General features: G+C 34.2%; 2 protein-coding genes across 4 annotated transcripts; both read left to right on the top strand.

Annotated features, from left to right (window-relative positions):
* The first annotated feature begins 306 nt into the window (after window positions 1–306).
* On the top strand, window positions 307–4,436 carry LOC142234312 (aldo-keto reductase 1B-like). The gene is made up of 5 exons (XM_075305413.1): window positions 307–520; window positions 3,167–3,334; window positions 3,523–3,695; window positions 3,769–4,111; window positions 4,175–4,436. Exons 1-5 carry the CDS (start codon window positions 443–445, stop codon window positions 4,364–4,366), a joined length of 954 nt encoding a protein of 317 aa, XP_075161528.1. The 5' UTR covers window positions 307–442; the 3' UTR covers window positions 4,367–4,436.
* Window positions 4,437–7,217: 2,781 nt separating this feature from the next.
* Window positions 7,218–15,173, top strand: LOC142234878 (1,5-anhydro-D-fructose reductase). 3 transcript variants are annotated; one of them, XM_075306087.1, is made up of 6 exons: window positions 7,266–7,485; window positions 7,614–7,813; window positions 13,674–13,841; window positions 13,914–14,086; window positions 14,149–14,491; window positions 14,759–15,173. In XM_075306087.1, exons 1-6 carry the CDS (start codon window positions 7,281–7,283, stop codon window positions 14,954–14,956), a joined length of 1,287 nt encoding a protein of 428 aa, XP_075162202.1. In that variant the 5' UTR covers window positions 7,266–7,280; the 3' UTR covers window positions 14,957–15,173. The 3 variants fall into 3 exon arrangements, with proteins under 3 accessions (XP_075162201.1, XP_075162202.1, XP_075162200.1); XM_075306085.1 differs by having other exon boundaries at window positions 7,593–7,813; XM_075306086.1 differs by lacking the exons at window positions 13,674–13,841; window positions 13,914–14,086; window positions 14,149–14,491; window positions 14,759–15,173 and adding exons at window positions 10,062–10,399; window positions 10,926–11,268; window positions 11,331–11,587 and having other exon boundaries at window positions 7,218–7,485; window positions 7,593–7,813.
* The last annotated feature ends 2,223 nt before the right edge of the window (window positions 15,174–17,396 follow it).

The following is a 17,396-nucleotide window of genomic DNA, read 5'->3' as shown; positions in this document are numbered from 1 at the left end:
AAAAAATTAGCTTAAAATTGTCAAAGATGTATTGTTGGAAAATTGTCGAAATGTAATGCTGAATATAGTGAGAGCATATTTTTGTCAAGGGCTGAGCATACTGTTGACATGTTGTTTTTGTAATAAACGTATACAAATTGAAATTGGTTGTTGATTTACTTTCTACAGACATTTAGTTTGACATTATTCTGAGTTCTGTTGGACAAATGATGCTACCTTGTAAATTCTTTTAACATTTGTTCCCTGTTGTTGCAAAAAGCTCTTTGCCAATCAGTTTCTTTTGAAAGCTCTTCTAGAGAGAACTTTGACATTTTTTGACAGTCGGCAACAGTTGTTTGCAAAAAGAAGATCGTTGTGGTGAAAATAGACTAATTGGCAAAGAAAAGCGCAATAACGAATATTCTAAAATTCTGTTGTTCATTGCAAACAAATTTATTTCACAATGGTTAATCCAGATGTGCCCTATGTAACCCACAACAATGGCTCCAAAATGCAAACAATTGGTTTAGGAACTTATACTGTAAGTATGGTATTATTATTAAGATTTTGGTCATGTATCATCTAAACAGTCGTTAATTCATATTTTATTGATACATAAAACGAGAAGAATTATCTAATGAATGCAAGAATGGAATCAGTGACACTCTTATCAGAATTTTAGTTATGGTCTTTATTTTTACTGTACGCATTGATCAAAGATTCAAATTCATTAAGCTATGCGGTATTTATCAGTTGCCGTCGTAAAAGCTAAACAAAAATATTAATTCAACAAGTGTGTTCGACCGGGCCGATTCTCCACTTTAGATCGTATACAAGAATTTTTCCAGAAGGCGATAATAATCCAGATTTGCGGTACTTGTTGATCATTGTTTGGAGTCTGACGAAATCGCTTGCATGGAATGAGCATAACCACCGCATTTTTATTCACTACTGTGGAACAGGGTATTATAAGTTAGTGCATATGTTTACAACACCCAGACGAGATAGACACATGGTGTCTTTGGCAATAATGCTCAGGGTGGGTCCCTGAGTCGATCTAGCCATATCCGTCTGTCTGTCCATCTGTCTGTGAACACATTTTGGTGATCAAAGTCTAGGTCGCAGTTTAAGTCCAATCGCCTTCAAATTAGGCACAAGTTCCTGCTTTGGGTCAGAATAGAACCCTATTGAGAAATCGGTTCAGATTTAGATATAGCTTCCATATATATATTTCGCCCGATATGGACTTATATGGCCCCAGAAGCCAGAGTTTTAATTTGCTTGAAATTTTGCACCAGGAGGACAATAAGTACTATAGTCAGGTGTGCCAAATTTGATTGAAATCGGTTCAGATTGAGATATAGCTCTCATATATATCTTTCGCCCGATATAGACTTCTATAGCCCCAGAAGCCAGCGTTTTAGCCCAATTTGGTTGAAATTTTGCACTAGGGGTACAATTAGTAGTGTATTCAAGTGTGCTAAATTTTATTGAAATCGGTTCAGATTTCGATATAGCTCCCATATATATCTTTCGCCCGATTTTCCGTCATATGACCACAGAGGTCAAAGTTGTAGTCCGATTTACGAGAAATTTTGCACAGGGAGTAGAATTAACCCTCTAATGCCCAATCCCACCTTTAGGCGGGCTTCATTAAATCAGGAAGCTTTTTGTAAAACGCACCTTAAGACAACAAAAATGGGTGAAATAAAAAGAAAACTTAGTTGAAACTGTTCATGAGGTTTTGTAGCATATACTGAATTTTACCGTATAATTTTTTCTTGTTTAGTTTTCTTGCTTTTGTATCGTTAACATTGAATATTTAATCAGCTGGCAAAAAATTGAGGCATTAGAGGGTTAAAATACCAAGTATGCTTGTCAAATTTGGTTGAAATCGGTTCAGATTTGTATATAGCTTCCATATTATGTTTTTCCGATTGGGAAAAACATAATATGGTCCTACAATCTATTGTAGGACGGTGTTATTACAAATGGCCCATATCCAGCCCCTTTTAGGTATAGCCCCCATTTATATACCGTCTGACAACCCCGCAAAAATTGGTCCATATCGCTCCATAACTATGTATAGCCCCTATGTAAACCGATCCCCATATTCGACTTCAGGAGCCTCATTTAAGGCCAAATTTCATCCCATCCGGTTGAAATTTGTTACGTAATGTTAGTTGTTACGTATATAACAACCCCACAAAATTTGGTCGTAACAATATATAGCCCCCAAATAAACCGCTTCCCAGATTTGATTTCAGGAGCCTCTTGGAGGAGCAAATTTCATCGGATTGAAAATTTGATCCTGATGTTAACATATGCCTTCTAACAAACATGTAAAAATTGGTCCATATCAATCCATAAATATATAGCACCAGGTCATCAGAGGCGGTTGAAATTTGGTACGTGATGTGTCAGTATATGCTTTATAACAACCGTGCAAATATTAGTCGATATCGGTTCATAATTGTTTATAGCCTCCATATAAGGTAAACGAAGCCCAATATTTGACTTCTGGAGTCACTTGGAGGAACAAATTTCATCTGATCCGCTTGAAATTTGGTACGTGATATTGGTATATGCTTTCTAACAAACCTGCCAAAATTTTCAGTACCATCCAATAATAGCTACTTGTACCAAGTTTCATGCCAATTGCTTATTTCGTTTGGAAGTTAGGGTTCTAAGACAAATATTTCGATGTATACCGCCATCATCCTATGGTGGAGGGTATAAACAGACAAGGTTTGCTATTTCGTGACCACATTCACTTATCCCGCTGATTTTTCGCTGTTTTACAAGATTTTTGTTTTTAATAACAAATTTGTTTGGTGATGGTTAAATTCAGCTCCCATAGAAAATGCAATTATTTTAACTCTTAAATTCTCTTCGAAACACACAATATTTCCTTACGGCACACCCACATTTACTGACATTTGATACACATTGATAGCAAGTGGAACCAATTGCAGTGCTGTAATAAAACTTTTGCAAAATACGTGAATGCAACATTCATTAAGAAAGTTTATTTAAACGTTTATTTCACTTAACTCTTTGTCTTTTTTTTTTTTTTTTATCTTTCGTTTCATATCATGTCTAACTGTCATTTTACTGAAAATGGGTATAAATTTTTCCAACACGTCGTCGATACGGCTTGCTTGCTTCTCGTTGACCCTGCATGTAGTCATTGGGTGGAGATTGCGAACGTGCTGTTCGAGATGCTATTGATGCTGGTTATAGACACATAGACACTGCATACTTCTATGAAAACGAACACGAGGTGGGCAAAGCAGTAAAGGATAAAATTGCTGAGGGTGTTATAAAGCGCGAGGATATTTTCATCGTTTCCAAGGTAATTAACAAGCAACATTCAGATAACTAGACCATACTCCACCCTCATGTAAAACGACAAAAAAAAAAACATCCATAGAAGGGTGGAGACAGATCTGTGCCCATTGAGAATTAAATATGAGAAGTTGGAATAGTTGTTCCCAAGTTTAGTTCTTTAACTAACATACATTGTTCTATGTGTTTCACCAGTTGTGGTGCCATTTCCATGAACCCGAACGTGTCGAGTATGCATGCCGCAAGACTTTAGCTAATTTTGGCTTGGATTTCATCGATTTGTATTTAATGCATTGGCCTTACTCCTATGTACATCGTGGTGACGATGTGTTAATGCCTACCAATGCCAAGGGCGAAGTAGAGTTAAGGTATATCATGTTTACGACAATGGCATTTAGTGCTAAATGGTCAAATGCTTAAACGTAAACTTATTATTTGTAGCGATGTTGACTATTTAGATACTTGGCGTGAAATGGAGAAATTACAAGAAAAGGGGTTAGTCAAAAACATTGGAGTATCCAACTTCAATTCGGAACAATTGGCTCGACTAATGGCCAACTGTAAGATAAAACCCATACACAATCAGATCGAATGCCATCCGGCCTTAAATCAAAAACCTTTGATTGAACTTTGCAAGAAATACGATATTGTAGTTACAGCCTATTGTCCACTGGGTCGCCCAGATCCCGCAAAAAAATTACCTGTATATCTGTTTGATGGTAAAGTTAAGGAAATTGGTGATAAATACAATAAAACTCCTGCCCAGGTGGTCTTGAGATATTTGGTAATATAGGTGCTTGTAATTACAAAGTGTTGTTGTATTCACAATATGTTTTCATTTTTTCAGATTGAAATCGGTACTGTACCCATTCCCAAGTCAGTAAATAAGAATCGTATTATTGAAAATTTTAATGTTTTCGATTTTAAACTTACGCCTGATGACCATAAAATATTGGACTCCTACAATAAAGGTGAACGGTTAATACCCATGGAGCATGCAAAAAAGAGTCCATATTATCCCTTTGCTATTGAATATTGATTTTGGTGATTTGCAAATAAAAAGAAATTAAATAGATGGAAACAAATAAAGAATCATTATGAAAATTTAATTTCATCTGGTCAGACATTTTTATATCCTCCACAATATAATGTAGGTATATTAATTTTGTCATTCCATTGGTAACACATCGTAATATTGGTCTCAGACTCCATAAAGTCTGCCCGTTCATCAGTTGAAAACAATCAAATTCCGAACGACTTGAAATTTAACTGTTATTGGTATATGGCGAATTGTATATGAAATGAGCCATATAAGTTAATTTTTATATATAGCTCCCATATTAACCGCCCTTCCTCATGAAAGAGCAAATTTCATTCGATCCTTTTGAAATTATGTGCATGATATATGCCATCTAACAATCATGCAGAAATTGGTCCATAGCGGTTCATAATTCAATATAGCTCCCATCCGGTTGGAATTTAGTACCAGATGTCAGTATATGCCCAGCAAAAAAAAGCGTCACCAAAAAAGTAAGTAGTAATTGGCTCGGAAGCGATGGATTTTCCATAAGATGGATGCTTGCCATTTCAACAGCTGTTCCACTGTATTTGCATCACTTCTTCTTAAGGTTTGATCCGGATTCAGTGTTTTGGATGTATATAAAAAATGTAATATTTTTCCAAATTAATAATTTTTACAATTTTTTATGATTTTTAACGCTTGTCTAAAGCGTTTGTACTAATTTTTTTTACAAATTCGCAATTTTTCTAGAATGGATTTATCATTTTTTTCGACAAAATTGAAATTTTTGTACCATTTTATGAATTCTTACTCTGTGTTTAACCTATTTGAAACAAAAAAGTTAAAATTATCCAAAATATGAAAAATTGGCCCGTTAAAGGCTTTGAATTGCTTAAATATATGAAAAAACGTGTTATAAGAAATTGAATTAAAAGAACTAACTATGTAGTTAAAATAAAGAACATTGGGAGGACATTTTTGGAAGTACATACATTTTAAATTGTGCCTTTAGAAGAACTTCCAAATTTTTTTCTGGGATGCTTTCTAACAATCATAAAAAAGTTTGTCCATATCGGTTCATAATTATATACAGCCCCAAAAAGATTTTATTTCTGGAGCTTCATGGCGGAACAAACTTCATCCGATTCGGTTGAAATTTGGCCCTCAAATTACCGTGCTAAAATTGGTTCATATCGGTTCATAATTATTTATAGAATCATCTACCGATCAAGAACTAAAGAGACTTATGTAGAGATTTATTCTGCCTTACAATTTAGAAGACAATCACCCTTATTCCTGAAGTCGCCTTCGCCGTCGCTTTTTGTCGTCTCGTCATTCATTTGGTATTCCTGTGAAGTGGCGACGGCGAGACGACGATTACAATTTGTACCAATTACAATACTCGGTAAAAAAGGCCGATATCACTAGAAAACAATCAGCTGATGTGCAAAAAATGAATTTTATTTTTTTCGGTTTAAAATATTTTTTATTTCTGACGCAATTCTGTGTCGGCAAATCAAGAAAAATATTTAATGTGACGCGGGAAAAAATGTGGATATATATTCAAGGACAGTAAAAGCTTCCAAAACTATAAAAATGGCGACGACGCTGAGATCAATGGCACAAGGATCATCGTGAAAGAAAACAATCAGCGGATGTGCAAAACTGAATTTTAATTGCTTTTAAAAGTAATAAATGATAAATTTGGCTCGGGAAATGATTTACATTATCTAAGTTTGGTGCTAAATAAAATACATTGGCTTTGAAAGGTTTCTATTAAAAATAAATGGAAAAATCAACACGTCTACTTTAACTGTGCAGTTTTCTTTTCTGTGATGACCATAACTACTATATAAACAGATCAATTTGGTATAAATAGCGCATTTTTATATCAATAGATTTGTGATCGTGGTCAGCTCAGAACATGAGTTCCTCAAAGAGTGGAACAGTATCGATTTTTTTAATAATAGTTACAGTTTTCTACCATTTGCTCCAATTTTTCTCTAAAGTTCAAAGGCATTAAACTACAAACCATTTGTTCCAACCGGTTTTAATTCGTTGGAGTCAGTCTAGTTCATCTAATGGCTTATCTCTAGTTCCTTTTACTCCCATTTTTTTGTAATTTTTGAAGATTAGTCACTTTACCTCTTACCAATTTCCATTTATTAAATTTATTTTTCAATTATTCGATTAATAAAGTCTAAAAAACTTCTTCAAAAATTAATCACTAAACTCGTCGCTGGTAAATTTAACGGCGACAAAAAGCGAGATATTGGCGACAAAAAGCGATAGCAGAATATATCGACGAACGGAATACCAATTAGTGGCGACAGATGAAAAGCGACGGGGAGGGCGACTTCAGGAATAAGGGTGAATGTTAAGAAGGTTTAAGATACCTTGACATCGGCAACTGTTACCACAGCCCAAGTAATTCAATTGTGGATGGCTGTCTTTAGTAGAACTTAGTACCCGATCCATGGTGGTTGGTACATTCGATCCGGCCGACAAGAAATATATTGCTTTTGTTGAGTTCCATTACCCTCTAGATCACCTTTTTCTTCGATTCAGCCATACTAAAACATGCTTTATAGGAACCGGACTTAAAAACTAGGAGACCTATTTAGCAAATTTTTATTTCTTCAGCCCAGATTAGGAGCATTGTACTATATACCAACTTTTACTCACAATAGTGTTAGCCATCCCAAGATTTTGTATTGGATTTATTCCAGTAACTACATTTCTTATCCTACAGAATAGCGCTTTATTATTTCGAATATGGTGAGATGAAGGCGTTTTTCTAATTCGCAAATCGGAACAAGATAGTGGCCATAGGGTATTTTTAACAAGAAAGCTTTTTGTTTGGAAACCATCTATACCCTCCGGTTATTTCACAATTTACAACAGTCAGCTTGAATCGTTCACTTACCTCGAAATGCATCAGCACATAGCAAGATTCTTCATCCCTATACGTCACCTGTGGTCTGGAAATTTGCAACAAGTGAGATTTCTTTGGATAAATACACAACTATCGAATAATTGCAAAACGCAAAAACAAAGCAAAACCAATTTTTCTATTTTAAATAAAAATGCAATTAAACGTAAACAACACAATCCACAAAAATATACAGAGAGTAGAGGTAAGTATTTATTTTTCTCGCGCTCTTTCTCTCTCTCTCTTTGCAAATGTCAAAATGCAAAAGCTTTGCTAATTTCTAACGCGGCACTTCGATTGAAAGCAATTCAGTTCTTTATTGTTCTTCCGCAGCTGCAATTAACGTTTCGCTATTTGTAAAATATTCTGGAAAAGTTTGTGCGGGCACATCCAGTAAAAGTAGGAACTACACTTGCATTCAATACCGGAATTTTTCAACAAACAACTACAAGAAAATGGCTCCAATACTTGCTCCCACTATAAAATTGAACAATGGTTATGAAATGCCAGTTCTAGGTTTGGGTACATATGAGGTGAGTAGCAAATAAGTGAACAGTAGTTCCGTCCTTTAAGACCATAATATGCGAAGTCGCAGGTTTAAAAAAACGCAGAGGCCGGCACTAATTTCGTGTTCCATGGGTGAAAAGTGCACTGTTACATTGGAACCAAAGAAAAAGGGTCGAACAATCTATTAATTATTTTATAAACGTATAAAAGTGAAAACTATATTCTATGGTATTGAGGAGATTGCAGATTGAATTAGTCTACATTAAGCTTCACACTAGTTTCAAGAAGGGCACAGACGAACAATCATGTGGGTCATATAGTGTGACCGTATCCTTAGTGAATGCAAGAATCAAGTTGATGATATAAAAGAGTCGTCATGAATTTATAGTTTTTGTCTTCCGCTATCTATAAACATCATTTCTACTCATGACCTCATAAAAAAAGATTAGTTGTCAAGATTTGAAAATGTACATATAGACCACTACTTAACATGTCATGTGTTATCGTAGAAGAAGAATCCAACATGTCGATATCTGAACATCGTAGCCTCAATACATCACATTAGCATAATGAACTAAAATGACTCATTTCACTGTAGTGTTCATTTAAAAAGTTACTATTCTTCACAAATTTAAAAATAAACTCGACGAAAGTTAGATAGGTTTTGTTTTTGGGTCTGTGGAAGATTTATTCAAAGGCCTTCTAAAAGAGTGTTTGATATAGTATATAATCTTTAAATGATTATCAATATGATTATCCTATCCTAAGCAGATTCACATAATTAAACAAAATGGAACCTACAAATGCAGAATAAAATATAACACCCCATTGGGTCGACAGACATGCAATACAGCATTCGTTCGTCGTAGGTGCTCAACAACTTATCCGTTATTTCCATATTTGTTACCTCACTTTCGGCAGACGTTGTACTTCATTTATTCATAGAAAAGAATCTGCTTAAAAGCGCACTCGGTGTTTGATGTTATACTCCTTAGGTTCAAAATCTAATTTGAGTGCGTAAATTAGTAATGTGGAATGCATCCATAATGTGTCCACTAACAAATTTCTTTGGGTGTACACATTAAGGCACTTAATAACTAAACACGAATGGTGTTTTCTTTTCCAATAAAATTTTTTTTTTGCATTTTTCCCGAAAATATAGTTCTAAAAAAGGTCAAAAGTGCGAAAAGTCTTCGAATTCTGTTGTGAAAATAGTGCCACGCATAAAGGCAAATTGCGGGCATTTTCAGCACTGCCGACAAACGAGAGTGCTGCGATTTCCCTATTTGCTCCTTTGAATTCTTTTCTGCCCGCTAAAATGATATTTTCTAGGTGCTGGTAAAGGGTGATACGGTCAAAATTTGGTCAAGGGATCGCGCTTTGGCCGTTGCATTTTGATTATCATCGCGATTTGGAGTCACTACCTTCTTGTAAGTCGATAGTCCGGCTCGTTTTTTGCTCGATGCACGGTTGTAGACGATACACCCAGCTTATTTGCGGCATCTCGGAGAGAGAGGTTAGGGTTTCGCTTGAAACTACCGGCAACTCTCTTTGTCGTCTCAGCGGCTTCCGGTTTTCGATTTCCCTCCGATCCAGACTTCCTGGCTGTCGACAAACGTTCCCCAAACACTTTAATTACATTTGTAACGGTTGATTTGGCAACTTTTAGCGATTTTGCCAGCTTTGCATGCGAGTAGCTCGGCATTTTGACAACTGAAGAGTGAATTCCAAAATTAAAATAGGAGCAACATTCTACACACACACCTTCAAAATGAGGGGTGTTCAGGTTTTTTAAATGCAAAATTGAAAGAAATACGTCAAGTTTATATTGACCAAACTTTGACCATATCGCCCTTTAACATTTTAAATGCGCATTCTGTACAGACAAAATGAAGTCAAAGCTCTTTTTTCAGAAAGAAAACACCATAAGTACCATCGCCTTTAGTACAGATGTGACGAGAGGAGATTACATCATTTTGGGATTCTTTAATGCTAACTTCTAATGGCAATAACTTACGAGAAGTTCATTTCCCAAACTGAGGCATCTCTACCACTATTGTCCATCATCTTTTCATATATGTAACTATAATCACTTAATCATATTATATTTGTTGCTTTTTTTAGATACATGAATTTATTGTTTTGGCAGTTTTCTCATTTTCGGGAGCGTGTTTGCTAATTTAGTAAATATTTCTTACCTGTGTATAAATAAATTTCTCCCAGTGTATCAACTTATCATATAAAACTCATAACATAGTTTCTTTTCCATTAAAGTTGAAGAAAACCAAATGTGAAAATGCCATACGTGAAGCGATAAAAATCGGCTATCGTCACATTGACACAGCGTATTTGTATGGCAATGAAGCTATAATTGGTCGAATCTTAAGGGAACAAATTGACCAAAATTATGTAAAACGAAAAGATATATTTTTGGTTACAAAGCTATGGAATATTCATCATGAAACGGATAAAGTTAAATATGCATGCAAAATGCAAATGGAAGCCCTCAAAGTCGATTACATTGATCTCTATCTAATGCATTCACCTATCGGCTATAAATACGTGGATGATCAAGCCCTTATGCCACACAAGGAAGATAAATTGCAAACTATGTAGGTTTAATATGAAAGAAAATTAAGACGCTGACATTAGACGTGCTCTAGACGTAAAGATGGAAGGTTACATGCAATTTTATTCAATATAAAATTTGTAAATTTCTTTAAATTTTGAAAACTTATGTTGAACACATCCAAAATTATCTTATTGCTAACATGCTTTCAGTTGTTTTAATTAAATATTCCATATTTTTATAATTTCGCCAACATAAATGGGCAGATTTTAGCATAAAAAATACATCTTCGTGTACTACAAAGGAGTTAAATGATTGCGTCCATTTATTGGCGTTAACGATCTGATTTACATAAACACAGTTAAAATTTTCTACGAAGAAAAATAATATTTCTATAGAATACTTTACATAGCTCGGTTTGTAATTATATATTTTGCGTATATCTTCACATTTTTGTAAAATCTTAATACGAACTTTAGTTATTAGACAACAATTGCATATAACAGCCACTTCGTCTATAGCACCGTTTAATAAATCTCGTACTGACTAATACCTTCAATTGTTTTAAGTGATATTGACTATGTTGAAACATACAAGGCCATGGAGGAATTGGTATCCTTTGGTTGGGTACGTAGTCTTGGTTTGTCGAATTTCAATATATCGCAAATGCAAAGGATTTTAGAAATATGTTCCATAAAACCCGTTACCAATCAGGTAGAATGCCATCCGGCCCTGAATCAGAAGATGCTAAGGACATTTTGTGCTAATCATAATATAATTGTGACTGCGTATTCACCTTTGGCAAGACCCAAACCCTCGAAACCTTTGCCAGCATTCTATACTTCAGAAAAGCTTCAAGAAATTTCCGACAAATACCAAAAGACCAAAGCCCAAATTGTTTTAAGGTATTTGGTAAGTCATCCATTAACGAGAATAAATATGTGGCAAATTTTAAATTGTATTATCTTCCATAGATTGACTTAGGAACTGTGCCTATACCAAAATCTTCCAATCCGGAGCGTTTATACGAAAATATGAATATATTCGATTTTCAATTAAGCCCCGATGAAATCTCCGCAATTAATAGTCTCAACACAAATACTCGTTTGTGGCGAAATGAAATGGCAAAGTTTCATCCATATTGGCCTTTTAGTGAAAACTAGTTGTAATATTCCTAGTGAAAATTGTATCATATTATGTTATTCAAGTAAAGGCGTCGCATGAAAATCTATGTTTTGTGTCTATTTAACTCATCAAATAGTCCCATTTAAAAAGTATTTGGAGGGCATTAGTATAGAATTTTCAAAAACAAAAAAAAAAAATTAAACGACGAGTTTTTCTATATCAGAATACACTTGATCGACGTTTCAGATAAACGACTCTGTGTCCACAAATCGAATACACACGAAATAATATTTATTAACTTGCTCCCACATGGCCAGAATCACGTGAATTGTGAGTAAAATTCAAAGCATTACACATGCATGGGACTGAAACAGTGTATGTCGTGCGTGAGTAAAAAACAGTATCTTCAAAAGCATATTAAATTCACCTTCTCTATCAAATTCACGCTGACCCTAATTTTTTAGGTTCACGATCTATGAATGAGGAGAATTGTCGCTATTTGTGAATCAGGAGAATTTTCACGTATCACTTGTTGTTGTCAGGAGAATTTTTGGGCGTCGCGCAAAATTGTGTTCGTGGGTGAGCATGCGTGAGTACAGCTATTCGTTTCGTAAATGTTCGTGAGCGTTAGAGAAATTTCTCTAGTACGCCCTAAATTACTAACATTTTTTTTGAGATCTTTACAATAGCCAAAAAATTCTGATAGCAGAAAAGAAAAACTCTCACTGGTAAATTAGCTCAAAATCATGAGTTTTATATATATTAGAGGGTAGAAATATAAATAAAAAATATTTTATTATACCCTGCGTCACACTGTGGAACAGGGTATTACAAGTTAGTGCATATGTTTGCAACACCCAGAAGGAGACGAGATAGGCACATAGTGTCTTTGGCAATAATGCTCAGGGTGGGTCTCTGATTCGATCTAGCCATGTCCGTCCGTCCGTCTGTCTGTGAACACATTTTTGTGATCAAATACTAGGTCGCAGTTTAAGTGCAATCGCCTTCAAATTTTGCACAAGTTCCTGTTTTGGGTCAGAATAGAACTCTATTGATTTTGGAAGAAATCGGTTCAGATTTAGATATAGCATATATCTTTCGCCCGATGTGTACTTATATGGACCCAGAAGCCAGAGTTTTACCCCGATTTGCTTGAAATTTTGCACAAACATAACACTTGGTCGTATAGTCAAGTGTGACTATACGATATGGACTTTTAATTTGCTTGAAATTTTGCACCAGGAGAACATATAAGTACTATAGTTAGGTGTGCCAAATTTGATTGAAATCTGTTCAGATTTAGATATAGCTCCTATATATATCTTTCGCCCGATATAGACTTATATGGCCCCAGAATCCAGAGTTTTATCCCAATTTGGTTGAAATTTTACACTAGGAGTACAATTAGTAGTGTAGTCAAGTGTGCTACATTTTATTGAAATCGGTTCAGATTTAGATATAGCTCCCATATATAACTGTCGCCCGATTTTCCGTCATATGACCACAGATTCCATAGTTGTAGCCGATTTACGTGAAATTTTGCACAGGGAGTAGAATTAAAATACTAAGTATGCAAATTTGAAATCGGTTCAGATTTCTATATAGCTTCCATATATATACTTTTCCGATTTGGGCAAAAATGACCAAAATACCCACATTTTCCTTATAAAATCGCCACTGCTAAGTCGAAAACTTATAAAAGTAACTCAAATTTTCCTTTATTTCTAATACATATCTATCGACCGATAAATTATAAATACACTTTTGCGAAGTTGCCTCAAAATTGGTTCAGATTAAAATGTTTCCCATATTTGTTTACTAACATAGTGTACCATCCCTTAAATTTTAAGTCTATAGATTACAAATTTTGTTCAGATGGAGTCAGATTTAAATGTATGTATTTGGGACAAACACCTTTATATATAGCACCCAACACATTTGTCGGATTTGATATAGTATCGAAAATGTGGATTTACAAAGTGGTACAGGGTAAAATATAGTCGGCCCGGCCCGACTTTAGACTTTCCCTACTTGTTTTTTTTATACTTTAGGTAAAAACACAAAAATTTTACGAATTGTTATTCAAGGAGGGCTAAAAATATGGCAGCAAACACCGACTGCTATTTTTAGCAGACTATCTATGATTAAATATTTTTGATATTGCTAAGATTTACATTATTTGTTATTTCTAGTCCAAAAACAATGAAGGAGAGATCGCTGTGAAACATGCCATTGACATTGGTTATCGTCATATAGATACTGCTTATTTTTACCAAAATGAAGCAGAAATTGGAAAGGCTATAAAGGATAAAATCGCTGAGGGTGTTGTTAAAAGAGAAGACATCTTTTTGGTAACCAAGGTAATCAATTGCAGTTTCGTTATATAGCAAAATGAATAATATAATGTAAAAAATAAACGCTTCTGTCCTAAGTTGTGGTGTATTCATCATGAACCCGAACGGGTGGAAACAGCTTGTCGTAAACAATTGCAGCTTTTGGGATTGGATTATATAGATTTATATTTGATGCATTTGCCTGTTGGATATAAATATGTTAATGAGGAGACATTATTGCCGAAAAACGACGAAGGATTATTGCAATTGACGTTAGTTTTATAACGCAAATTTTTGTTTCTATTTCTTCATAAGATTTCTATCTTGTTTTCAGTGATGTCGACTACTTAGACACTTATAAAGCCATGGAAAATCTGGTTAAATTAGGTTTAGTACGCAGTATTGGCGTTTCGAACTTTAATAGCGAGCAATTGCAGCGTGTCTTAGATAATTGCGAAATAAAACCAGTAACTAATCAAGTTGAATGTTCTCCCGCCTTGAATCAACGCAAATTGACGAAATATTGCAAAGACCGCGGTGTTACACTTACAGCATATTCACCACTTGGTCGCCCCAAACCTTCAGAGAATAAACCAGATTTTTATTACTCAGAAAAAACGAAATCACTGGCCAATAAATATAACAAAACACCAGCGCAGATTATTCTACGTTATTTGGTAGGTATCAAAATGAATATACAATTTAAGACTACACAACCTCTTAATATAAATCAACTGATCATGAGATTTGTTAGAAGATGCAGCAGAAAAAGTCTGCTAAAAAAGGAAACCCTTTACTCAAGATTATACCGAGGTGCAGTGTATGCTTACAACATTTTCTTTTTATCATGGCGAATTCGATAAGATTTGCATATTTTAATGTTGATTATAGTTTTAAATATTATTAAATCTCTTGTTTTTATTAAAACATTCTTGTCCTTTCAGGTTGATATTGGTACCATTCCCATACCTAAATCATCTAATCCCCAACGTATTGAGGAAAATTTCAATATTTTTGATTTTAACCTCACTGAAGAGGACATTGCAACCATGGATTCTTTCCACACCGGTGAACGTTTAGTTCCATTCAATTTAATTAAAGGCCAAAATCACAAATATTGGCCATTTAGAATTGAGTTCTAAAATATTATATGTAAATTATTTTTCTAAAAATTGTACTGAAATATATATACAATGTGAATACATTTTTGCAATTCAAATCGATTTCTCGGAACTTTAACAACCGCGCGAATATTTTTGTTATCATTAAATCTTTTACAAAAACTGTTATGAAACGAAAGGATCACGATCACGAGAAATGGAACAATCGCAATAAAAATGTTATCTTCAAGTAAACAAATCTTTAATTTAGTGGGTATAATCGATTTTATTGCATATATTTTTTGGTATCATTTAAAATATTTCAAACTAAAATAAAATATCACAATTAAAATGCCAGCAATTAGAACCATTAAAAATAAATACAATAGAAATATTTTGACTACGTTTTGAGCCATCTCTTCGCTGGGACTACGCTGTAGAGGCCTGTAGGTCCGACATATACTTTGACTGTTTTTTGATGTTATTGGAACTTGATCTTGGGACGTAGTCATTGGAAAATCGAATTATTAAAATGCTAAACACAATGGTGAACTGACACAATTCATACAGATTGTATGTATACAAATTATTCTGTTCTTCATTGTGATGGTTTAACCGCAATCATTGGTCATTTATTTTAAGTTAAAAATTTTGAAAAAAAAAGTATGCTATTTATATAAATTCTGTAATGTACATTATTCTGAAACTGAAAACTGAATTAGATAGATGTTTATTGAGTACATTTAATTGGTGGGAAAAATAAGTGCACTCATAGAAAAAAGTCTGCTAAAAACAGCAGTCGATGTCTGCTGTTATATTTTTGTACTTCAGGGCCTAATGAACAACAATGTATAAAATTTTTAGGTTATACATTTTTCCCAAAACCTATTTAAGAACCAAAAGTAGTTTTTGGTATATTTTTTCACTGTAATATACTTACAAGCTCCTAAATACGATCAGCAAACATTTTGTTTGCTGTTATGTCTCAATTCGAAAAATATTCAGATTTTTGGTCAAATACTATAGATATTCATAAAATATTGTTTTAATTATGTTAGGATAGCTCCTAAGTTGACATGTTTATTTGTTTTATCCAAAATAAAACATGTTTTAGTGTAATCGAGCTTAAAAAATAGCAGGAAATGTTTGCTATTTCAGCAAACAGTGACTGCTGTCCCTTTTTCAGCAGACTTTTCTGCTGTCCCTACTAACAAATTTCTTTGGGTGTATGTGTTCTCTTTAAATAAGATCGGTTAATAGAGGGGCATAACATATGACTCTATTGGTGTAGTTCGAGACAAATTTGGGTAAGCTGCGTTTGTAAATGGTGTTAATAAAGCCCTACTCACGCAAGCCAGGCGACAGCCTGGGATTGATCGACTGATGAGATATATCCAATGCATACTATATGACATCATTAGACCTCTTGTAACAGTAATTCGCTTCTTCGATAGGCTGGCATGCATTCTAAGAGCATGTCATGGGGGAGCAAATTTAATCCAATCCGGAAACCATTCAACAATTGGTCCATATTGGTCCAAATTAATTTGGCCCCATATAAACCGATTCCCAGATTTGAATTATTGACCATCCTGGGAGCTGACATTGAATTAAAACTCCCGATGTGTAAGTATCTTTTCTTACAATAAAGGTGAGTACTATGTTCGTTTTTTTTCACCAAAACACTAAATTAAAATTACAAATATATTTATGAAGACGATTATATTTTGATCAAGTCAAGTTGATACAACGGTTAGCACGCTTGTCTTGCATACAGAAGTTCATGGGTTCAATCCCAGTTTCAAGCCAACACCAAGAAGTTTTTCAGCCATCAGGTTATCCCCTCTCTGTTTGTGACATTTCTGGATGTTGTAAAGCTTAACTAAATAGTTCCTCTATAAAGGTGGGTATTAAGCTCAAGTTTAGCCGCTAATGCCTAGTACTAAGTTCGTTTTTGCGAAAAACGAATATCTTCATTTATCTCCATAAATAGGGTGTCAAGCCCAGGGATGTTAACTTATTTATGCGAAATAATATACCTGCCTATTTTTTCGTGCGAAAAATCCAGGGTTGTATAAATATGTGTTTGAAAATGCTCAAAACAAAGATTTCGCATTTATTCCGCGCTGACGTTTTATATATGGAGTATAACAGTTTTTCGTGCGAAAACGTTATCTTAGTACTAGGCTTAAAGGTGAGTATTAAGTCTTTTTTCACTAAAGTGAAAACTAAATCAGTAAAAAAGGCATAAAATTATACATATTTGTTGCAGATTTCATTATAACTTGATAGGGAATACCCCAAAGCAAATTTTCACAAAGTTTGTATTCCTTAAAATGGATTACACTAGTTTACACTCAAAATATACACTTGATAAAAATCGAAAAAATTTTTTAAAATTTTTTTATGGAACAGTTTTTGAGATATCCCGTTATTTTTAAATGTTCGCTCTTTTTTCACTAAACACAATATATCTCGAGTT

Source organism: Haematobia irritans, chromosome 4 (genome assembly GCF_050003625.1).
Source record: "Haematobia irritans isolate KBUSLIRL chromosome 4, ASM5000362v1, whole genome shotgun sequence".
Classification (NCBI taxonomy): domain Eukaryota; kingdom Metazoa; phylum Arthropoda; class Insecta; order Diptera; family Muscidae; genus Haematobia; species Haematobia irritans.
Note: the sequence above shows the minus strand (reverse complement) of the source record. Positions and strands in the feature narration are given on the sequence as shown.